We start from the raw sequence: 24,396 nt of genomic DNA, 5'->3' as shown, positions 1-24,396 counted from the left end.
GGCCAAAATCCCATTGCAAAAATAAATTTAAAAAAGCGACCAAGCCTTTAGAACCTCTTTGGGATCTCCTTGTGGTCTCCCATCCCCCTCCCAACCCCAGCTTCATTTTTTCCCCCCATGTTTACACCCGAGAAGGGTGCAAAAAGCAATGCTTCTCTATAAAAAAAACCTCCGGGCCAAAATCCCATTGCAAAAAAGAAAAAAGCAACCAAGCCTTTAGAACCTCTTTGGGATCTCCTTGTGGTCACCCATCCCTAGCTTGTTTTTTTTTTTCCACGTTTACACCCGAGAAGGGTGCAAAAAGCAATGCTTCTCTATAAAAAAAACCTCCGGGCCCAAATCCCATTGCAAAAAAGAAAAAAGCAACCAAGCCTTTAGAACCTCTTTGGGATCTCCTTGTGGTCTCCCATCCCTAGCTTGTTTTTTTTTTTTTCCACGTTTACACCAACCCGGGTGGATTCACACGTGCAAGCGGGCTGGGAAACGGGTTATCTAGAGAGGGGAGGAAGGTCCTCCTCGCCGCTAGAGGGCGTGATGGCCCCCTTCTCTCTCTCTAGCCCCCCCAACCCGGCCAACCATAGAGCAAAGCCGGCCCAGAGCGGGCAATGGCGAAGCCTGGAGCTTTGCAAGAGGCAGGAAGGGAGCTGAAGTTTGCACAGGTAGGTGGCGGGCGTGCAACAGGTGCTGCCGGCGTGCCCTTCCCTCTTTTGCAATCTGTGGGGGGAGGTCCTCCTGGGGGGGGGGGGCAAGTCCCTTCTGGAAATCCCCCTCCCTCCCATTGCAATGACCCAGCTGGAATTGCAGCGGTGCAAATAATGTTTTGCAAAGGTTTGCAAAAAAGGGGGGCGAGGAGAGAAGGGAGGGTTAGGGTGGCTGGCGACCCCCCCCCTTCCTCCTCCCCTCCCCTCAGCCCCTCCCTCTCTGCTCAGCTGACTGGCCTGGGAAAAGGGAGAGGGAGGGGGTCCTCCTGCAAATCCCCCCTTTCTTCCCATTTGGGGTGGGGGACACAACATTTCTTGGTGGTGCTTCCTCCTGTTTTGAGGAGCTGTTGCATTGCGCTTTGGGTTTTCCTTGGACCCATCGTGCGCAGCAGGGAGGGGGAGGGAGTCACAGGCTGGGGAGGATGGGATCTGTGCCCTTTAAGGCTCTTTCTCTGCCCCACCCTTCATTTCTTTCTTTTTTTTTTCTTTCTTTCTCCCATCCCTCCCTTTGCCTTGCCAGGGTCGAGCCTCCAGCTCCCAGGGCAGTCTATCTGAGCCATGGGAAGGTGAGGCCAGGGAGGCTTTTCCCAGGCCTTGCTGGGGATGATGGGCCTTGTCCCCTTTGAAGACCCTTCCTGGTTGACCCACTGCTGGGGTTTCGAAATGAATCGGGGTTTTTTTTGTGAGGGGGGAGTGAAAAAAAAAATGACAAAAATAGGAGAGGCAGCACAGTACCAGGCAGGTGGTTGCGGTGGGCAAAGGACAGGTGCGCTTGTGGGTTTCTCAGTTCCTTTCCCCACCCCCCAATAAAGCCAGAATTTGACTTCCTGCTTTGAGATGGGCATCTTTGCATCCAAATACTCAAAAATTAAAAATGAATTCAAAAATAAAGACATTCAGATGAAAGAAATAAGAAATAAATGCAGGTGGAAACAGTGATGCAGAAGGGAGGGAGGGAGGAAGGAAGGAAGGAAGGAGAGAAAGGAGAAAGAGGGAGGATGGAAGAATAGCAGAATAACAAGAGTTGGAAGAGACCTTGTAGGTCATCTAGTCCAACCCCCTGCCCAAGCAGGAGACCCTACACCATTTCTGACAAGATAGGAGTCCAATCTCTTCTTGAAAGTCTCGAGTGATGGCGTTCACACAACTTCTCATAACTCCCTTAAATATTTCGCTGATGGACATAAATTTTGGGGTCGATTACGGTCATAAGTCAGGAACTATCTGCAATCATGGTTTGCACACGCTGGAGAGCTGGGGAGGGGCGGCCTCTCGGTCTTGTACCCCCCTCTTCACACCCATCCGTCATATAGTGACACGTTCTTCCTTACTTTCACTTTTAACCGGGTAAAACTTCCTAGTTTTCTTGTCCAATTTCTGGACCATAAATGACCCTCCGGCTAAAATTAAATCTCTTTTTGCTAGCAAAAAAAAAAAACCACCTTTGTTTGCAAAATCTGCATCGCATCCGAGTGTCGTTTTGGTGGAATTCGCTCCCAGTGCTTGGAGGAAGAAAAAAAAACAACCTCAAACGGGGTTCTGCGTGCGAATGTTGCTTTGTTTTTTTTTCTGTTTCTTTTTGGAGAAATAAAAACTTAATTGGATTAAGAAGCGTTTTTAATCCTCCCCGGTCAACGCAGCCAAAGAGACTCCAAGTTTGAGTGTATTTTTTGTTTAGTTTTTTTTTTTTTAAATGAAGCCTGTTGCAGGCTGGCCTCCCTCGCAGGGGGAGCGTGTTAGATCAGCCGTAAACCGGGATTGGGGTAAAATTGTGGCTTGTGTGCACGAAGGTGCGTTAAACCAGGATGCTTGCACCAGGCTGGGTTTGGAAAGAGATCGGCGCTGCCAGTCAAGCAGGGCAAATTTCCAAGCAGGTTTGGGGTTCGAGGGGAAGGACTAAGGAGTACCCTAGACACCCCAAAAGTTTGGGGAGACACCCGTCATTCCAAGCATCGTGGTTTAATGCAGGTGGCCTCCCTGAAAAGCCACCTCAGATTTGTGGTTAGCCATGTTATTTCCGACGGAAGTGGATGTCAGTGCGACCGAAAATGAGCCATTTCCCTGCACTTACTTACTAGCTGTCTTAACCTGCGAGGATTTTCCACCCAGACGGTCCCGTGAGGAGGGGAAAAAAAACTCCGTGTTTTTTTCAGGGGTCCTCTTTGAAAAACCAGCTCCCTGCAAGCAGAAATGTAGCCCTTCAGGAAGAAAATTCAGCCACAATTTCAGTGAGCCAGGGAATGCGTTGTCTTCTCCTTAAATGACCCCTTTTTTTAATATTTTCCTTGCTTCCTTTTTTTTCCTCCCGTTTTTCCAGCTCTTCGTTTTCACCCAGGCATATATGTGTGTGTGTCTGTCTGTCTGCCTGCGTGCGCACGTGTTTTCCACGCCTCTGAGCATACGCAGAGCCCCGTTGCGCGCCTGCCGTGAAAAACGGGTCAAAGAACGTGACTTTTACTCCGAATCAATCTCAGGGAGGGAAATTTTCTTCTTCTTTTATTTTATTCTTTTTCAAGAAATGAGAAACGGGCATTTCCTCTTTCGAACGCGCCCAGCCCTTTTTCCCTGACGTTTTGCATTGACTGCAAAAAAAAGAAACAAAACCACACACACGCGCGCACACACACACAACCCAAGTCGTTGCCGCCCCACATCGCCTTCTCCTTTCTGCACCGACGAGCCGCCGGTTTGCAGGCAGGGGAAGGGGGTCCCCAGAGGCGTTGGGAGGGTCCCCTTTGGCTCATCCAGGACCAGCTGGGTATCGTGCCCTCGCTTGCTTTGGCATCGGCGGTTCGGCTGGGTGGGCGGTTGGCCGCTGGGCGCAGGTGGCACCCAGCGCCGGTCGGGTGGCCCAGGGTGGCACCTGAAGAAGAAGAAGGCAGCGGCGTTGGTGCGGAGGAGGAAACAACAGTGCCCAGCAGCCTCACCCGGGCAGGGGGGGGAGGTGGATGGGGGACTCCGGAGCCCATGGTTCTTGAGGCCGGCTGTTGGAGCGATGGGAAGTGGGCTCCGGTTGGGGCGAGGGCAGTGCCAACCCAAAGCGATGCTTGCCAGCTTAATTATTCAAAGAGAGAACGGGGTGGTTGGTTTTTTTTTAATTCTTTTCTTTCTCTCCTTTTTCTTTTAAAATAAACTTCCTTTTTCAACGTGTTGAGATAGAAAAGATTTCGTGTTTCTCCCCGGTGTTTTTTTTTTTTTTTTAATGGTTTTAAAAAAAATACTCCATCATTTCGGTTTTTTTCTTCGATTTCTTTTTCTTTTTCCTCGTTTGAAGACTAAACTTTTTTTTTTCACCGTTTCCTTTTTCCCCTCCCTCTTTAATTTTAAAAAAAAAGAAAAATACTACCAACTTCTTTTTAAACTCTTTTTAATATGTCTGCTTGGGCGTAGGGGCAGGGGGGGCAGGGTTGGACTAGATGGCCTACAAGGTCCCTTCCAACTCTGCTAATCTGTTAAAACTTGTCTTCTCCCCTTTTTCAGTTTTTTTTTCTCTTTTTTCCCCCTCCACTGTTTCTTCCTTTTTAAAAAAGCCAAGTGCTCTTTAAACTTCTTTTTAAAGCCTTTTTAATAATTCTCAAAGTCTTTTTAATCCGTTTACAATTGGAATTGTACCCCGCCCCTCCATTGGCGCGACCGGCCTTCGAATCCAACTGGATCGAAGTAGAAATGATGGGGAGGAAGTGAGAAGGACGAGAGGAAGGGTCTCTCCGTGGCAACCGGATCCCCCCAATGTTCCGCATGGACCTTCCGCCGTTGCCCGGACAGTCAGACAGACGGCTGCCCTCCCGACTCCCTGGCATCACCCTCTCGTTTCCTTCCCTTTGCCGCAGATGCCGTGAGGTCTCCTCCCGCCGCCACCCCCCGCCATGGCGGAGGAGTGGGCCCCCCAGCTGGTGGACTACTTCGTGGTGGCCGGCTTGGTGGACACGTCCAAACCTCTGGAAGATGAGAGCCAGCCGTGCCGTCCGGCTCGCCCGAGCGAGCCCATCGTCGACGTTGCCGTCATCGTCCGCTCGCAAGGCGAAGAGGTGCCGCACGGCTTCACCTGCATCGATCGGACCAATTCGGGGCACCCTGTGGAGCTCAACACCAGCCTGCTGAACAACCCCCAGATGTTCATCTGCTACCGGCGGGGGAGGGATAAGCCCCCCATTGTGGAATTGGGGTAGGAGGGATCCGGCGGCGCGAGCGAGAACAGCTCTCCTGTCGTTTTCGGAGACGATCCCATACTAGAACTCCCAGTCCCTATCCCAGGGATGGCTAAACTTTCGGTCCTTGCGTGCCCAAAGTGTGTGCGGGCACACCAAGACCCATAAGGCAATGCACGCAGGCCCCCCCAGGCACACACCGTGACCCCTCCACTGCATGTCCACCCTCCACAGATGGTAGCCGCTACCCAACAGGCGGGTGGCGGGTGTGCATACACCGTGGACCTACTCCGGCTCGCAGGCCAGCGACAATGGCTGTGCATATGCCGCTTCCAGCACGCGTCCCATAGATTCGCCCTCATGGCCCTAACCCGACCTTGGGGAAGGTGACTTCATCTTTTTTTGTATTTAATAGGGTGCATTATGGGGGGAAGGACCAGCCCAAAGCAGGCTACAAACTGGTCGACACCACGCCCTACAGCCACTCAGCGAACCTGGCTTCGGGCGCACCTGGACATCAGCACACGTTCCTGACGTTCCGGCGGGCCAGTGAGGGTCAGGCGTACAGCGCCTTGGGGATCACGGACATCTGCCTTATCATGCCCAGCAAAGGGGAGAGCACGCCCCACACCTTCTGCCGGGTGGAGAGGAACCTCAACGCTGGGATGGTGAGTCAGAGACTGGGGCGAGAAACGATGCGTCGAGGCGCTTTCGGCCGGGCATTCCCGAGAGTCCTTCGCAGGGGTCATGGGTGCCGGAAGGGGGTCGCCTGAACCCTCAGAGAGGCCCTCCTGTCAGAGTCTGAATCCGAGGAGGAAGACGAACAGCTGACAGGGAGCGGGAGTGTGGCTCCGTTGGCTGTGGAGGAAACTGGGGAAGGGCAAAGTCTGGCTGGGTAGAGTAGGGAAGAGGGAGAACAAGGGAGAGGGAGAACAAGGGAGAGGGAGTTCAGAGGAAGACCCAGGCCCATCGCCTCTTCATCCTAGGGCACTCAGGGAGGAACAGAGAAGGGAGCAACCTGGGTTGCATGGCTTACGGGGGAGGAAAGGGCCCTGATCCCCTTCATTAGTGACCACTGGGAAGACAGATAATAAGAAAGGCAGGCTGCGTGCGTCAGGCCGCTGGGAGCAAACGTGACTTTATCCTGTGTTGTTGTGGGTTATCTGTGTTCCCAACCGCATGAGTTTTGCTGTGCCTCCAAGCCTGGCATTCTTGCTCCTGCCCTGCCAAACTAATTACTTCAGTTTGGCTTGTTTGGACTTTTAAGTTACAGTTTGTGTTGACCATGTTTTGGACTGAATTTTCTGCAGCCAAAGGCTGTTCCTGGCAAGAGTTTTTTTTCCTCCAGCCAGAAGGTAACCTGGTCATTTGGGTCAAAGTTGGAGATAATAAAGGGGCTCCTATTGATTATCTGACTGGGTTGCCTTTGTGCCACAACCCCAGTGTTCGAAACTCTTGGCCCCCATGGCCGGAGGAGTGGGGCAACCGCCATGATTGTTTTCCGGAGAAGGGGGAGTCCATTCCTGGTTTTGTGCCTGGTTGGACAAGGCAGATGGACAGACAGCCAACCTGTCACGTCTCACCTGCTCCTCCGTTGGACTGCCACCCCATCTTACTCTCTTCTCTCCCTACAGTGGGGTCCAGCCCTCTACATCTGTTACAAGATGGCGCTCTCTAAAGGAAACACCCTGGTGTACGAAGCGGGTAAGGCCTCGCGCGGCAAAAAAAAAAACGGAGGCGTTTCGTCACACAAAACCTTGGCTTTTCGGAGGTTTGCTGGGCACAGTCTTCAAGGGCAGGCCCACCAAAGCTCGGGATGCAAGTAGCCCATCCCATAGTTTGCCAAAGGAGGGGCGGTCAAAAGAGAGAGGCAAAGACAGAATGAAGCTTTCACCCCTCCGCCATACCTTATTTCTCGTTTTGCTTTTAATTGTTTAAAAGAAACAGCTGAACAAGCATCCAAATGAAATCGGATTAAAGAGTTTAAAGCATCCCACGTATTATAATTTCCTAGAAGTTAGCACTTCCTTATGAATAACTGAATATATCCTGTTGGTTTAAGAGGCAGGAGATTGCTATTAAGCTTCAAAATAAACATAAATATCAAGAAACATGATATTTGCTCAACACATTGGCTGGGGGATTCTAGGCCTTGAAGTCCACCCATGAGGGATTCTGGGAGTTGAAGTCCATCCCTCTTAAAGCATCCTGGCTGGGGGATTCTGGGAGTCGAAGTCCACCCCTCTTAAAGGATGCTGGCTGGGGGATTCTGGGAGTGGAAGTCCACCCCTCTTAAAGGATGCTGGCTGGGGGATTCTGGGAGTGGAACTCCACCCCTCTTAAAGGATGCTGGCTGGGGGATTCTGGGAGTCGAAGTCCATCCGTCTTAAAGTCACCATCTTTGATTAAAATAAATAAATAAACCCAACCGACATTTGAACTCTCCCTCCTATAAACTTGCTTCGTTTTAAGCCAAGATGGTTCTTCTCGCTCTCCACAGGCCTCCTCAGCCGCTTCCCGGAGGAAGACAACGAGGTGTTCCCGCTCCCCGAATCGGTGCCCGTCTTCTGCCTGCCCATGGGGGCCACCATCGAGAGCTGGCCGGCTGAGACCAAGTACCAGCTCCCCGTCTTCTCCACCTTCGTGTTGACCGGCGCTTCGGGAGACAAGGTAACGTGAGTGCCGAAGAAAAGGGACTCGACTCGAGGCGAGCTGCGTCCGGAGTAACCGCGGGGCCTTTCTCCTCTCTCTCCCCGTACTCCAGGTTTACGGAGCCGCCATGCAGTTTTACGAGTCTTTTCCCCGCGACCGCCTCACCGACCGGCAGTCCATGTGCCTCAACCTCCTCACCGTGGTCGACCGGCGCCCCATCACCAACAAGTCCGTCCAGACCCGGAAGAGCATCTGCGTCTTGTCTCACTGGCCGTTTTTCGACGTCTTCCGGAAATTCCTCACCTTCATCTACCGCTACAGCATCTCGGGACCCCACGTCTTGCCCATCGAGGCGTAAGTGGGGAGGGACGGAGAAGGGGTTCCTGAGGAAGGGGAAGGGAGGGAAAAGTAAGAAGTCGCCGGCTCGTCATGACCCGAAAGGGCGTGGCACAAAAGCAACCAAGTCACAAAAGTAGGTAAAGTCCCTTTAATTCCCCCAATGTCCAGTTATCATCAGCTGAAGAAAAAAACTCTCCCAAGAACAGTCTTTAAAGGGAAGAACCCAAAATACATCTAGGTTACAATTAAAAACCAACATAAACCACCAGCTGCAGCAATTAACGGGACAGGTCAGGATAAGGAATTACAACCACAAAGCTGAGATTGTAGGCTTGTCCATTTTGAACCATTCTCTTCCCTTTCTTTTCCGGTGACGCCTACGTTGTTGTTTTCCCAGGCATATTTCTCACTTCATGCACAACGTCCCTTTCCCATCCCCGCAGAGACCTCGGATCTTGGTTCAGGTGAGTAGGTGGGCGCCCCGGATAATATATCTACTGAACAAAACTCCGCATCGGTGACAGGAAGGTCATCCGGCCAGTAAAAACACTGCTAGCTCCATTCAGTTGCCTGGACTTTTCCCCGCGAGGGGTTATGGGGTCGTTAAAAGAGGATTATTTGTGGAGTCCAAATTATTAGTACTGTTGATCGTTTGCACAGTCAACCGGATGTTTAGCCTGGATTTTAAGCCACCTCTCCAGTCCTTCCCAAGGACAGGCAGGTGTTTTTACCTAACATTTTTATTTAATAGCATTAAATAAATAATAACATGAAAGATTTTCAGCGCAGGATGTCAGCTGTTCCAAGCCGAGCTGCCTTTTTGCAATTGACGGGTGTTGATTTTTGTCAATGGCGGTAATATTATTCTGGTTCCTTGTGCAGTCAGCCAGATGTTTAGACTGGATCTTACATTCTGACCTTACCTTTCAGCAAATATTTTTAATTTAATACTATTCAAGATCTCGTAGGATGCTCCAAATAGATCTGCCTTCCGCAATTGACGCACGGTGATGCTGTATTGCTCAATTTTCACCCGTGTTTATTTCTGTAAAAAACATTCCCGTTTGCGCCTCAGCAGTGAAACCCGGAGCGCGTTTTTCCCAGGCGCAGGAAGAAACGTATTTTGCAGTTGTGGGTTTGCGCAAGGCATTGTGTCGTTGATCGGCTCCTCCATCTTAAATCCTCCCTCTTTTTTTTCCCCCCCTCCGTAGATGTCGCCCTACGACAACTTGCTCCTGTGCCAACCTGTCTCGTCCCCGTTACCTCTCAGGTGAGGATGGGACGACGGGACGGGACGACTGGAACCACATCCAAATTCTGCCAGCAGAAAAATTCAAAATGGCCCCTTCTCTTTGCAGTGGGGCCAGTTTTCTCACCCTCCTGCAGACTCTGGGCCCCGAACACACCGTGGCCCTGATGGTGGCCGTATTGACCGAACAAAAACTCCTCATCCATTCGCTGCAGCCAGACGTCTTGACCAGCATCGGAGAAGCTTTGGTCTCGGTTAGTGTCCGTTGCCCTGAAGCCGGAAGGCAGGGGAAAGGGGGGGAGGGCTGGGAACCTCAAGATTGCTGGGGGGAAAAAATTGGGGGGCATTTGGCTATGAGACAAATGATATCCCCAAATTGTGGACTTCGATTTGCAAATCCTGGATTGATGCGTTGCTCGTCGGCCTAAAGGTGGACGGACGATTGCAGTGAATTGCAGTCTCTATGTCGAAAAATGGGTAACTTTGTGGACTTCCAACTCCCAGAATTCCCCAGCCAGCATGGGAGTTGGAAATCCATCCACTTTAAAGCCTGCTGGCTGGGGAATTCTGGGGAATTCGAAGTCCACTCCTCTTAAAGCATGCAAACCGGGGGATGCTGGGAGTTGAAGTCCAGCCCTCTTAAAGCATCCTGGCTGGGGGATTCTGGGAGTTGACATCCACTCCTCTCAGGTTTTCGTGCTGCCTTTTTCAAAAAGAACTCAAAATGTGGGTGGGTATTCGTGATAGACCTTCAACATCAACACACAACACACACAAAACCCTGTTGTGTGTGTTTTTTTTCCCGCCAGATGATTTTCCCTTTGCGCTGGCAGTGCCCGTACATCCCCCTCTGTCCGCTCACCCTGGCCGATGTGCTGTGTGCCCCCGTGCCCTTTATCGTGGGCGTCCACTCCAGTTACTTCGACATCTACGACCTGCCCCATGACGTCATGTGTGTGGACCTCGACACCAACACCATCTTCCAGTGAGTGTCCTCCTCCTGCGGACTCGGGGGTTCAGCGAGGCCCGTTCCGGTTTGAACGACCGTCTCGACCCCAGGGGTTAAGCGAACCGCTAAGCCCATCTGGCTTTCCATCCCCCACCCACCCCGTTGACTTTTTTGCTTTTGGGGGGAAAGCCGGCTGAGAAAGTCGCTAAAGGGGATCCCTTTGACCCCCGGGACGCTGCAACCGGTCATAAGTATGATTTTTGAAAGCGTTTTGTTTGGTTTTTTCCGTTCTATTTTATAAACGAAGGAAAATCAAGACGGGGCTGCCTTGAGTTTCTTTCCCAGCCTTCCTTCTGTCCCGGGGCATGCAATTTTATTTTATTTTTTTCCCCAAATTGCTCCGCGTTGCTTGATGGGCCTCCCTTTGAATCCCTAACCAGCGGGAAAGGAGGGGTCCCCAGATAAGCAATCAGGGGGAAAGGGGGTGAGGAATGATACCAGCGTTCCCGGGGACCCCAGCAGGAGGCACTAATCGTAGGGGCAGCTTTGTTGTGCGCGCAGGTGCGAAGAACGGAAGCTGTTGTCGGCGCGCGCTCTGCCACGGAAGCCGTGTAAAGTGCTCTTGGCCTCGTTAAACTCCCAGTACCAACAACTGGACGAAAGTAAGTCAAATGGGCACAGGGGCAAGATCTTGGCATGTAAGGCGGGCATATCAATCAAGCAATCAGAATAGAGCTAGAAGGGCCCTTGGAGGTCTTCTAGTCCAACCCCCCGCCCTTGCTCCTGCAGGAGATCCTATGTCATTTCAGACAGGTGCCCTTCCCCAGTTTCTTCCACCAGCCAACAGAGCCGCACTCGCGCTCCCCGCCAGCTGCTCGGCCTTCCCCTCCGAATCCGATTCCAACGGGGGCCTGACAATCGGTATCTTGTCCCTTTTCCAACCCTGAGCAACTACAATTCTAGATCAACTCCCCTCTCTTGGATGAAAGCTGCAAAATGATTAAGCCAGGATTAAAAAGCGAGCCACCTCTGGATCCGAGGGGTGTCAATTTGGCAAGTTTTGGGCATGATCTGCTGCAACCCACGGCTCCGTCCTTCCTTTCGCAGTGTACAACCGTCCGGTAGAAGAGGCCTCTTTGGAATTCCTACTGACCGATTACGATGTCATCTACGGACGCCGTAAACAGCTGGAATTGGACATTCGAGGGGCATTCCTGCGATTCATGGCTTGCTTGCTCAAAGGCTATCGTGGTTATCTCCGGCCCATCACTCAGGCTCCTTCGGAGAAAACCCGAGATTCCAGCAGTCTATTTTTCCTGCAGGGTAAGGGGTGATTTTTAGAGCAAGCATCTTCCTCTGGGGAGAGAAAGTCCCAATAAAGAGACTTTGGGTAAAACGACGACTCGGGGAACAAAGACACCAAACGAGGAAAGGGATAAGGAGAGGAAGAACTGTTAGTTAGCAATCCGCTCCGCGTCGTTGTCAACTCCTAAAATATTTCTCTGGTCTTTTTAGAAAGAGAGGGGGGGCAGCTGTGTAGCAGCTTGTAAAATCAAAACTACATTCCACCAATGTTTTCAAAGATAGTAACTCGGTGACTGAAGTTCCTGCGCGCAAATATCTAATTAGAGAATATGAGGGAAGACTCTGGGCTATGGAGGTGTCCCATTGGAGAATATGAATTACGATACATCCTGGGGGGAAAACCAGGGTCGAGAGTGACAGTGAATGATGGGTCTCAGAGTCAGCTGCACTCAGGCAGTGCCGGCATGTTAACTCCCGATAAATCCTTCTGAAGTTTTAGAAGTTTGGCTCGAGACTCATGATTTAATTGCGGGTAACTGCCAGAATCGTGACGTTGAGAGGAATTTTTGCACATGTTTTCCTCATCTCTTTCCTGCTCCCTTTCCTCGACTAACTCGAGGTGAGAATAATTATGAGAACCGTGGTGAAAATAAACCTTCTCTCGCTCGCTCCATCCCCAACAGGCTTCCTGAAGTCCCGCGATCGAGCCTACCACAAATTCTACGGGCAGCTTTTGCGCACACAGCTCTTCACGCAGTTCATTGAAGAATGCTCCTTCGTCAGCGACCGCCATGCTTGCTTGGAGTTTTTCGACTCCTGCGTCGACAAGGTAGCCGGAAGGGCGTCTGAATTTTACAATTCGGTTGGTTTTTTTATTTTGAATGACGACTAACTTAATTGAGTCTTTACGGGGCTTGAACTCGGATGCCCCCCACCCCCCCCGTGTCAACTCCTAAAATATATCTCTGGTCTTTTTACAGCTGCCAACAGAAAGGGAGGGGAGGGGGGAGCAGTGTGGCAGCTTGGAAACCGAAAGCGCATTCCATCGATGTTTTCAAAGAGAGTAACTAGGGGACTGAAGTTTCTGCCGTGCGAAATACAAAATTAAAATATGTGATTATTAAAATACAAATCTGTTAAGTGAAGATCTTGAGATGTTTCCTTCACGGGACGGTTTTCCTCAATTTCAATTTCTTTCTTCTTTTATTTGTTGATTTCAGGTGCAGGTGGATTTAGAGAAAGCAGAGGAAGCGCCTTTGATTGAACTGGACGACACCCAGGGCAGCGAACACACTGTGTTTATCATGCCCCCCGAAGAACCCACCGGGCCCAATGGCTTGGAGCTGCCCCCGTGTTACAAGTGAGTGTCCGTCTTACAAGAGGGACTGGTGCAGTGGTGGTTTTCTACCGGTTCAGCCCAGTTCGGCCGAGCCGGTAGCGCTGATGAGCAGCGGAGACCAAACCGGTTCTATCTGACCCTCTGCTGTTGGGCCCACCAACCCGCCTGGCCTCCCATACCTAACTTTTATGTCCTGCTTGAAGTGCAGGTTGTCAACGAAAAAACACTCCTTTGGTCTTTTGAGTTGCAAGCAGAAAGAGAAAGCAGTGCATTCCTTAAATGCTTCAGATAATTGCTAGGCAGCCGAAGCTGTTGGCACGCAAGATTATTACTGGAGAGCATGATTGGGGACTCTTGGCTATGGATGTGTCCCATTGGAGAATATACATCCAGGGGATGGGGGGGAAGACCAGGGTCAAGGGGGAAATGAATGATGTGTCTTGGAGTCGGCTGCACCCAGGTAACGCCAACATGGTCACTCCTAATAAATCAGTTTTTTTTTTAAACTCTTGAGGGATGCGGCTAGAGACTTACGATTTGAATGAGGGTGGATTATCGGAGCCCTGACACAGATTGCTGCACGGCAGCTGCTGAAGCGACAGGGAGAGTGCAGGCTTGTAGGAGGTGAGGCAGAAAGCCTCTGCGCTCGTGCGAAGTGCGTGTTTGGTGCGCACACATGTGCAAAGCGCGCCCACCAAGCCACGCCCACCGAACCGGTGGTAAGAATATTTGAAACGCGCCACTGGACTGATGGCCTTCAACCGAGAAGATCCAGGTAGTCCCAACAGTCCGTTGAGTGGCCGTTGCTGCCACTGAGCGAAACCCAAAGACCCAATGAATCTCTGTGAATGTTTTGAATAAAAATCAAGGGTGCCCCTGTAAATCCTTTTAAGTCCATAAAGGCAAAATATCTCATTAGTCTTCAAGGCCGTTAGGCTTGAAATGAATTGCCCTGCACTGCACCTGCTACCTAGACACATTCAGTTTTTGGGAGGCCCTCCATAGTATTTTATTTTTTTAGATACGACGGCTTTCCGATGCTCCAAACCAAGCTGTTTCAACGGCCTCAGGACCAACTCATGCCCTCCCTGTGCCAAGCCCGAACCAGCGCCCCCAGCAGCCCTGCCCCTCGCCGCACCCAGCAGGTAAATATTGCCGGGTCTCTCTTAGATTTTGCGATCTGATTTCCCGCCTTGGGATTTCTCGGTGGTCTCCCATCCACGTCCGAGTCGGCTCGAGTCCTCCTGAGCAACTCCGGGTCCCAAATAATTTTTATCCCCGTCGATTTTTATCCCCCCTTTTTTTTAAACAGTGATTTTTTATCTCTGTTTGTTTTTTTAAAAACAAACAAACAAACTGACATTAAACCACCTTCCTTTGTAGGAAATTAAGGTGGCCCAGAAAGTCGCGCAGAAATATTCTTCCGTGCCGGAAATGTGGGCTAAGTGCCTGCTTGGTCACTGCTACGCTCTCTGGTTTATCATGCTGCCCGCTTACGTCCGAATGGCGACCTCGAAGGTACAGGCTCTGCATGTCGCATACGAGGTGCTGAAACAGATGGAGACCAAAGAGGTCGTCTTGCCGGACGAGGTAGGAGCCCCGTTCTTCTGCGGAACGGTTCCCAATGGAACCGATGTTGTGAGGGCAGGACAGGCTTTGATGCCTGCAATTTCTAAAGGTTTCCAAGCTTTTCTCCATCTTGAGGACTAGTAACTTGGGGAGGAGGTTCCGAAATCCCCCCACCTGGTAAACCAGGATTGGCCCAGCATAGAGAGCGTTTGAGTATGGTTTGTTTATAGTAAATTATCTCACGGGGATCAATCGTTGATCTTAAGAGTGGTGCGATGGGCCTAGAGGTGTCTCGCCTCACAATCAGGAGACTGCGAGTTCGATCCTCGGTAGAGGCAGATAATTCTCCGGCCACAATGAGAATATTATCTGCTGAACAAAACTCCATATTGGCAACAGGAAGGGCATCCGGCCATTAAAACACTCTGTTAGCTCCATTCGGTTGCCCAAATGACAATGATGATGATCAATCCTTGATCTTATGATGTCAGGATGGACAGACTCCAGTCCGTAGCTTTGGGATGGGGTGAGGATATGTAGCCTTCCAGATTTTGTAGAACTACAGTTCCCAGCAACCCATGTTTTCTAATTGGGCGTCTTCCCTGCCAGCCTGTGGGGTTATCCTATTCATCCTGCTAGCTTAGCGCTTCCCAAAACTAGACAGATTACCCCAAATTGGGTCGAAGTGGTTTTTCTTCGTGTAACCACACACAGATCCATTTCCCAACACCTCACGGACGTTTAAAGTGGCGTCCCGAAAACCGATGACCGTTCGTTCGGCTACCATTCCGGCGTGACCGAAGACCGGTTCTCCATAAACAGTCCTTGAAGTTTCAGTTTCGCTTTCGCTTTCACTTTGGCTTTCTCATAAGTGGTTTCGAGTGAAGAAGGAAAGCATTGGGAAGCACTGGGATGCCCAAAACGTGTGTGGTTCCCCCAGGTGATGTCACACCTGTGCCTCAGTTAGGGATTCCCTCTGGGTTTAACCTAAACTGGGTTTAACTTGAACGGGGAAATTGGCATCCATGCCCACTTCCCTTCTCTCATTCCAAGGTGTGCTACCGTATCCTGATGCAGCTGTGCGGCCAATACGGGGAACCGATACTCTCCGTCCAAGTCATGTTGGAAATGAAACGGGCCGGGATCGTCCCCAACACCATTACCTACGGCTACTACAACAAGGTACTTCTGCCCCCTCACCTCCTCGTTTCTCCATTGCGGTCACCTTCTCCGTGAGTTTTAGCGTGGTTTTTATAAGCAGCCACGAGTTCTCAGCAACGGGGAGCATCGGCGCCAGGGTGTGAGTTAAACCCAGGTTTCCTGTCCCGCCTTCCTCTTTCGCCGCAGGCCATTTTGGAGTGCAAATGGCCGTCCAGTAGCCAAGGTGGCCGTCTTCGCTGGGCCAAACTTCGGAACGTCGTCCTAGGGGCCGCCCAGTTCCGGCAACCCCTGCGCCAGCGCCAACGCCAGCAGGAAGCCAAATCTCAGAGTCTCAGCCGTTCCGCAGGTACGGTTCTGAAGACGGACAAGGCTCAATTCATCCCCCACCCAGCACATAACCTCCGTAGCCAAAAGGCTTTAAGGTGGGGGACTACAATTCCCAGAATTCCCTCACCAGCATGTCTTAATTATGGGTGGACTACAACTCCCAGAATCCCCCCAGCCAGCAGGCTTTAAGATGGACGGGCTACTTTTCCCAGAATTCCCCAACTAGCGTGCTTTAAGATGGACGGATTATATTTCCCAGAATCCCCCAGCTAGCATGCTTTAAAATGGGTGCACTACAATTCCCAGAGTCACATGAGGTCACACGAGCTAATTCTACTTTATTGTAAGGCTACATTAACAGAATTTTATAAGTTGGGACAGTACAAATCTGCCGCTGTCTCTTTTATACCCCAAGAAACTAGAGGGCAGTTAGTTCTCTGATACTTTCTCCATCTGTTCTACCGCTAGGGCTCAGCAGTCTTTGACTGTTCCCTAGGTAGTATCTTTACACCATCTTCCAAGGCCATTTATTACATAGATAATTCTGCTTCACTCTAAGGCTAGTTTACCAGAAGATTGCAGGTTTAAAAATACAAATCTCCCACCATCTGTTTCACAGCCTGAGAAATTCCTTTTCCACCCATTATGCAGCTCAGGGCTATGCTCTTATCTAATTACAATAACTAACAGCAGCCCAGATAAACACGGTGCGCCTCACCAATGGAGGGTGGACTTCCTGTTTTGTTTTGTTTTGACTGGCAGACAGCAAAGAGGCCACACCTCCCAAATATCAGCCCCGCATCGGCCTCCAGAGGCAGACGACCTGGTCTGGGAGCAGCTTAAGAGAGCGTCTACAACCCACGCTCCCGAAGAGCGACAGCCTGAATTTTCCCAAGCAGGACACGCCAGCGGGCACAATCCGGAGTGAGTCTGAATTCAAGAGGAGGGGATTTCGTTTATCCCAGAGGTGTGGAAAAATCAGATTTCAATTTTAAAATCTTACAGCAGGGAAAATATTGGACAGCCCCAAAGCTGAAAGCAATAATACGCTATCAACACTTCCTCCCTCGCGCGGGGCGCAGGACGGGCCCAGAAGCTCGGATGGCAGCAGTCTTTCAGACATCAGCAGTTTCTTGATGGATGAGAGCGACAGGTTAACGCTGAGCAGTGTGGAGACCGGACCACAAGAGGGGGCTACTCCGGGCTCAGGCCAGGCTGCTGAAAACCGTCGCCTTGGGAGCACCCCTCGCCGGAGTCTGACCGCCAAACTTCAGCAGTTTCTGTCCCCCATCAAGCGGCCTTCTCTGAAACACGGTTCCAGCGGGGAGGTCTCCCATGGGCGCAGCGGATCTGAGCACCGAGAACACCCCTCTCACCAGAGTCCGCGGGAGGGAAACTTGCTGTTCCCCCCGGAGCGTCCAAGATCCACAGCCTCGGAGGTCGGTATCCCCATATAGAATCTCACGCGGAACGTGTCGTCGTGGTCTTTTCTCACAGGTCCTTTTTCTCGACTTAACCTGCTCTTTCCTACAACAGAGTTCGGCCTCTCTGGGTAGCGAGTATGATCTCTCAGATACATCCATCTGCAGTTTCAACCTCCGGAAATCCAGCGATCGGTTGTCGGAGCCTCCGGCAGTTGAGGTATCTTTCCCATTCGATCCTGGATTTCCCGCCGCGGAAACCCACGATCTTCGATCCTCCCTGTCTGGGAGTCCTTGTTTCACCCGCACTGTTTTCCCTCACAGAACGATTATCCGGTCCTTTCAGGTGCTGCTTTCCAGCTGCTCGCGATGCCAGGCTTGCAACTCGCTGGTGTATGACGAAGAGGTGATGGCTGGGTGGAGTTCGGACGACTCTAACCTGAACACCACCTGCCCGTTTTGCGGACGTCTCTTTGTGCCCTTCCTCAGCATTGAGATCCAAGATTTCCAGATGGTTTCCCTCAGGTCCGAGTGCCGAATATGCTTACTTTTCTTAACCTCTGGCATCCTGATCTTACTCCTGACTGCTTCCTGACTGCCCGAGCGCCAGTGGACCATCCTTGACCTCATCATCTCACTTAGAGTTGGGATGGGTTGTTAGGTTTTGTGTATGTGTGTGTGGCTCACACATTCTAGGTTCATGTGAACCCAGAAAACAGTTTAATGCATTAACCAAGTTAAACGTGTCATGAGAAGGAAGACTTACATGCATGGGATATGGTGTTGTTGTTTTTTTCCCACCCTCCCTGTAACTTAGCTCACTGACTTGAGCCATCTGCACTGTGTTCAAAGCTGTTGGTTCCCTTTTAGCAATGCCGATGTTTCGGACACGAGTTCAGTGTCCTCGGATTGGCCCCGGGACAGCGAAGCCCCCGTGCCAGGCGGCCAGGGCCCGGTACTCAGTGATCGGTCCCAGTGTCTCCTGTTGGACGAGGCAGAACCGGATCCGCGGCGGAAATCCAGAAACGGGTCCCTGTGCAATGGCTTCAGCGAATCCCCGGTACGGATGCGTACGTCCTTCCTTGCTCGGACACGACCGCGTTGGGATAGGCAAACGCGAGTGGCGTTTCCGTTTCGAGGACTCATTTCTGAAGGAAGGGTAGCAAATTTGTTGTAAAACAGCTCAGTTTCTGCAAATAGGCGCCTCTCCTGACCTTCCTTTTGAGCATTACGTTTCTAGTCCTCATGGAGGGCGGGAGGTTTGTCTTCCCCAGTGCATGCCGTGAGATGGTAGCCTGGGTGTGTCATTTTTGAGCCTTGGGGGAGCTGAAAAAAGCAAAGGATGCAGAATTGAAGAGATACGGGGTCTCATTTAGCGGCCACTCATTCAGCGACGGTTCGAATTTATGACGGCACTGAATGAATGGTAGATACCACCGGACTTTGTACTTCGAACCGTTGCAACCTCTTACAGATTCTTCGCAGCCTTCCCTGCAGGCTTCCCACAGGCCAAGTCAATGGGGAAGCGTGTAGGAAGTCGAAGGTTGCAGTCACAGGAGGTCCTCGCTTAAATGGCGACTCCGCCGTCCTTGTTTAAAGACAACCGGGGCTTCCTGAACTGCCGTTGCTAAACAACACGGCCGTTGTTTTATGGATCTGTGACCATGTGGCTTAAGAGCGGGAGCGCCTGGCCCACAAGTCGCGTCATTAAACGAGGATTCTGAGAAAGGAAAATGGAATTAATTAGGGTTAGAATGCAACATAATTGGATCCTTCTTTCCAGAGTCCGAGATTACAACTCCCATATTCCTGGGGATTTGGCTGGGGCTGATGGGGAACTAGAACCCCTCCTTTTTCTCCCAGCTGCCTCAGGGTCCTGCCGCCCACGTGGAGCAGCTGGCTTTCGCCTACCTCAGCCCCCTGGTCCTGCGTAAGGAGTTGGAGACCCTGCTGGAGAACGAGGGAGCTGTCTTCCTCTCTCAGCCAGAGCTGGTGGACAACCATCCCATCATTTACTGGAACCTGGTCTGGTATTTCCAACGGTTGGGCCTTGGCAGCGGCCTCCCCCAGCTGCTCCTGGCTTCCAAGCACATCCAGATGGCCTCCCAGGTAACACATCGCTCCTCCGCACAACGACCCTGCGAGGGAGGCGAGGTGGAGAGGGAAAATCTCGAGAGCGTCCCAGAGGAAAAGAGAACGGGGGATGGAGGTCCCTCTTGGGAGATTTTGGAAGAAAAGCCAACTCTGGAGAACGGCGCTTTTTTTTTTGCGGGAGGCGAGGGGTTGGACTGGATGACCTTGAGGGATCCTTTCCCACACACTTCCCCTCAAAACAGAACCAGCACCCCTGGGAGAAATTCTTAAGCAGAATCCAGTGGATCTCAGACCTTCAATCGGCGTTTCTCCATCTTGGGAACTTTTAAGGCAGGTGGACTCCAACTCCCAGAATTCCCCCAGCGGTCTGGCTGAGGAATTCTGGGAATTGAAGTCTATTTGCCTTAAAAGCTTCCGAGGTTGAGAAACTTATCCGTTCTGCTTCCTTTTTTTTTCTTTTTTCTTCCAGGCAACGACTTCAGAGGGCCTTTTCGTCAACGTACGCTTGCTCTGGGACGTGCTGAGTTCCGATCCCGACAGCTTTCCCCCTCTCTACGTTCTTTGGAGGCTTCACCGTACGTGCGAGAATAGTCAGGGTTTCCTTTGAACTCACGGTGGTTTGGGTTAATGGCGGCTTTATCGGACTCTTCTCTGGTCCACTTCCCTGGTCCCTCCCAGGACGGAAAACGTCCCTCGGTGGTCGCTAAATAGTGTGAATGATCCGTGGAAATCCTGATGGGTTTGGTTAACCGTAATAGACAAAGACGGGCATCGGTGCCGTCCGGTCCTCAGGTATAACCGCATGTGCGAATGGAGGGAGGATTCTGGATTCTTACGCCAATCTTCTTCCTTTCCCAGGCCAGATTCCCACACGGCTGCAGAATTGGCGCAAGCATAACCACCCGTTCTCGCTCTCCTTCCTGGAAGAGGTCATTAATTACCTTGGCCTGGGCGACGTCCACAAAGCCATCGCCCTTTTCGTGGAAAAAGTGGCAGGCTATGCCAACCCTGGGTTGCTGCAGAGGTAGGCTTTCGTCTCCTGTCTTTTCCCTCCCCAAAAAAGTCAATAGCAAAATGCGGGCATCATATCAGAGGCCTCCTCTGATGCGGGCATCAAATCAGCCTCCTTTAACAAATGCATTTATTTTACATTTGTTTGCAGGTCCTGTTTTTATTTTTATTTTTTAATCCATCCATCTCCCTCAAAGAGGGTGCTGTACGGCGTAACTTAATAAATAAAACAAATGCATAAAAATTAACGATAAAGTTAAGTTAGGGTTAAACGTTACGGTTTAAAGTTAGGGTTTAAAGTTGCCAACAGAAAGGGAGGGTGGAAAAGGAGTTTGAAAGAGGAGTGTAGCAGTTTGGAAGTGAAAGTAACATTCCATGCATACATTGCAAAGATTATAACTAAGCGACTGTACACAAAACTCCAGTTGGAGATCATGATTGATGACGCTTGGCTATGGACGTGTTTGGTTGTGGAATATGAATTCTGATACCCCCAGAGGGGTGGGTTGGAAACCAGGGTCAAGGGTGACAGTGAATTACGTGTCACAGAACCAGCTACACCCAAGTCAGGCCAATATGTCGCTCCTAACGAATTCTTCGAAGCTTTTCGAAGTTTGGCTCAAGGCTCGGGATTGAATGAGGGCGATCGCTGGAATCCTGACACTGTCGAATTAAAAAGTCAAAAGGGGAAAATCTTAAGATGGGCGTTTAATGTTGGGTTATTACAGGTGGGTTGGGAGGGAGGGGGCTCTCAAGGGACTAGCCGGGCCCCCACTATTGTGGGGTCCTTTTCACTGGTCCCAAATGTTGGCGCTCTTTTTTTAGGCGGGGGGGAAGGGAGGGGGGGGGAAATAAAGCCGTTTTCTCAAGAGCATCTCCGCCGACGTGAACAAATGGCTCCTTCTTTGTTTCAGGAGTGTTTATCGTGAATTTTTGTTCCTGAAAATAGCAGCGCTGGGCAGGGAGCGTGTGGACATTGGTAAGAAGTTGGAGGGAGATGGACAATGCGGGTTGAAGGGAACGGGGGGTGGTGGTGGACAGACACATCCCTATAATTTGGAGGGCTGGGAGGAGAAGGGTGGCCTCGCCGTAGCATTTTGGGGATCCGTCCGTCCCTTTGGGACTTTTTTGGTCGGGATGCCTCCTTGAGGACTAGCACCTTGGCTGTGCCGAGTGTGATTCATAAAGGGGAAAAAAAAGGCCACTGGAATCTCTCATCGTAAGCATGAGACCCTTGTTAGTACACAGCATGTTTTATAAAGCGGGGGATGGGACAATTTTCCAGCTTGAGGACTAGTATCTTGGTGTGCTTCATAAAAGAGAGGGGAAAATGCTACCAAGACGTCTTACTTTGAGGACTAGAAGCTTGCCCATGTCCAGTATATATTATAAAAGGGGGAAAAAATACCATCAGGCTCTCCCGCTATTGAGGACTAGTATCTTACCCACGAACAGTTTGTATTATCGAAAGTGGGGAGGGGGGGAAATGCCATTAGGATCTCTCACCATGAGGACTAGCACCTTTCCCCTGCCCAGTGTGCTTAATAAAAGGGAGTGGGGGAGAAAACCTTTAAGATCTCCTGCCATGAGGACTAGCCCCTTGCCGTGCCCATTGTGTCTCATACAAGGGGAAAGGGGGGAAAAAAATGACGCTACCAGGATCTCCAACTTTGAGGACTAGCAACCCGAGGTCGTTTTAACACACAAAAAAGAGGAGGGTGTGGGGGGGGAGACTCTTTTTTTTTTTTTTTTTTTGGCAACCATTTTACAAGCTTTCCAGCCACTGTCACTAAGCGAATCCTCCCCGTTGAGGTCGTTAAGCGAACCCGTTCTTTCCCCCCACCCCACCCGTCGACTTCACTGGTCAGGAGGTCCGCAAAAAAAGGGAGGGATCGCATCAAACCCCCCCTCCCCTCCTTGGCAAACACGTTTGTCAAGCGCCTGAAAAACGGCCGTGGCAACGCTGAACGGTCGCTAAATGAAACACCCCCTTTCTCTCTCTCTCTCTCTCCCCACCGCACCGCAGCCGAATTTGACAAGAAGTACAAATCGGCTTTTTCGAAGCTGGCCAACAGCCTGGGGAAGGAGAACCTGAGGCAGAAGAGGGCCCAGCCCCTCACCACCAAGGCCGTGGATTGCCGGAAGAGTTTTGGGGCCAACCTGGAGTGCTAGCGGGAGTGGGGGGCCGTCTGGTTGCCCTCCCCAGCCCCCCTCCTCAAAACCCATGCATCTCTCCCTCTGCTGCTGCTGTCTGGGACAAAAGACACACAAAAACAACCAAGGATGAAACTGGAGCCGATACCAAATTCGGGGAGGGGGCACCGCCTAGGCTGTTCCCAGCACCCCTGGGCCCTTCGGCGTGGGGGGGAGCGTGCGTGCAGGGGGTGGGGGTCCCAAAATGGAGACGAGGGGGTGGGGGCCTTCCTTTCACCCCTCGGAGCTGCTGCGTTGCCCTCTTCCTCCCGAGGAATTGGGGAGGGGGCGGCATTTCCTGGCTCACCTCTGCACTTTGCACACGCCTAAGGGCTCGGGCTCCCCACACACACCTAGGCACCCCAAATCTCTCCTGCCTTCCCCCAAAAAATCTTGGTCTTTTTTTTTTTTTTTTTTTGTGCGCAGTGTCCGTTGCGGAATTGGGGTGAATTGGAATGGAGTGGGGTACAGTTATGCCCCGCCCCACCCCGTGAAGGATGACGCCCCTCAGGTCGCCCCGCCCACCCCTTTCTCTTCCACCCCTCCCCCAATTCATGGGGGTGAGTTACTGGGGAGGGGTCGCCCCTTCCCCTCTCTCTCCCCCTCTCCCCTCTCGCTTTGTGATTTTTTTTTTAGTATTATTTTTACCGTCAGTGTTATACGAAAAGTGGGGGGAAAGGAACATAAAATGGAAAAGAAGAAGCTATTTTGTAAATTTATTTATTACAGAGCCCCTCCCCAGTTTTCCCTGTCCTACCCCCCAATTTTGTGGCACGTGCTTTAACTGTAAGGGCGCCCCGTTCGCGGAAAGTTGGTGGCGCGCCGTCTTTCTGTTCGTAGAAAGGGTGTCGGGACCCCCACCCTCACCCCCGCAAGGGTTTCTTTCTCTCCCCCTCACCTCAGGCCTCGGTCCCAGCAATATGGACCCCCAACCCAGCCAGCCCCTCGTTGATGTGTTTCTGTTAACTGTTCGAGTTGGGTTTTTTTTTGTTTTCCAACGTTCTTCTCGTCCTGTAAATAAAAAAAAAGGCCTCTGTATTTTCCTTCCGGCCTCTTGTCTCCGTTTCATGAGGGTTTCTGAGAACGCGCGGAGGGCTTTCCCTATCTGGGCTGAAGCTATGGGGTGGGGGGTTCAGTTCTCAGCTTTATCATCATCTTTTAACAACCCCGTAATCCCTTGCGGGGCGATGTCTGGGCAACTGAATGGAGGTGTGTGTTTTTACAGGCCGGATGCTCTTCCTGTCACCAGGGCGGAGTCTTGTTCAGCAGAGGATATTCTCATTGTGGCCAGAGAGAGAAATACTAGGCTGTATCTAGGATCAGGCCATCGCACCACTCGGTTTCCAGTTTTATGCTGGATTCACACCAGATTTAATCAATAGAATTGGGACAATGCTGGAAGGCTCCGAGAGGGCCTTGGAGATCATCTAGTCCAACAGTCACCATCCTTTGCGGCTTGGTGCAAAGAGGGGAATTGGGCTTCCAATGCCCAAATATTTGCACACCGTGTCCCCCGCTAAGCAAGACAGTTGTTAAGTGAGCAGCTCTCCAATCTACATCCCCTTTGTTCCTCAAGGTTGTTGAGTGAATCAATGCGGACGTTAAATGAATTGGCTCCCTCCCATTGCTTGCAGGAAGCCAGCTGGGAAGGTCCATGGAGATGCTGAAACCGTCATAAGTGTGAGGAGTGGCTGCAACTTGTTTCAATGCCATTGTAATTTCAAACGGTCATTAAATCCTTTAATGCAGGGACGGAAACCCATCAATGGCAGCTTCTTTGGCAACAAACCATGGTTTATGCAAGCCAACTTTGTTCCTAAGCAATGGGAGGTTTCCAGATTTGCGCAATCCCAGCCAAATTGTGGTTTAGTCAATTAACCAGGATGGAGTAAACTGTGGCTTCTCCTGGGATGGCCCCAAGGGGTCATAGATGCAAGC

At 51.2% G+C, this 24,396-nt stretch overlaps 1 protein-coding gene across 3 annotated transcripts; it reads left to right on the top strand.

Moving 5' to 3' along the window:
• Nucleotides 1–567: 567 nt before the first annotated feature.
• On the top strand, nt 568–23,501 carry DENND4B (DENN domain containing 4B). 3 transcript variants are annotated; one of them, XM_026720177.2, is made up of 28 exons: nt 568–659; nt 4,532–4,866; nt 5,265–5,517; nt 6,484–6,553; nt 7,350–7,519; nt 7,614–7,855; nt 8,238–8,304; nt 9,052–9,110; nt 9,199–9,343; nt 9,899–10,074; nt 10,600–10,700; nt 11,146–11,361; nt 12,027–12,172; nt 12,564–12,703; nt 13,704–13,827; nt 14,066–14,272; nt 15,305–15,433; nt 15,599–15,758; nt 16,502–16,663; nt 16,748–17,178; nt 17,276–17,380; nt 17,507–17,685; nt 18,031–18,220; nt 19,024–19,269; nt 19,724–19,829; nt 20,113–20,278; nt 21,180–21,244; nt 22,292–23,501. In XM_026720177.2, the coding sequence occupies exons 2-28, from the start codon at nt 4,568–4,570 to the stop codon at nt 22,435–22,437; spliced, it is 4,500 nt and encodes a 1,499-aa protein (XP_026575962.1). In that variant the 5' UTR covers nt 568–659; nt 4,532–4,567; the 3' UTR covers nt 22,438–23,501. The 3 variants fall into 3 exon arrangements, with proteins under 3 accessions (XP_026575962.1, XP_026575960.1, XP_087770292.1); XM_026720175.2 differs by having other exon boundaries at nt 16,745–17,178; XM_087914166.1 differs by lacking the exon at nt 568–659 and adding an exon at nt 3,396–3,459 and having other exon boundaries at nt 16,745–17,178.
• Nucleotides 23,502–24,396: the final 895 nt, after the last annotated feature.

This window comes from Pseudonaja textilis, chromosome 16, assembly GCF_049901715.1.
Source record: "Pseudonaja textilis isolate UNSWEBS1 chromosome 16, rPseTex1.2, whole genome shotgun sequence".
NCBI lineage: Eukaryota > Metazoa > Chordata > Lepidosauria > Squamata > Elapidae > Pseudonaja > Pseudonaja textilis.
The sequence above is the reverse complement of the archived record's forward strand: the minus strand, read 5'-3'. Positions and strand labels throughout refer to the sequence as shown.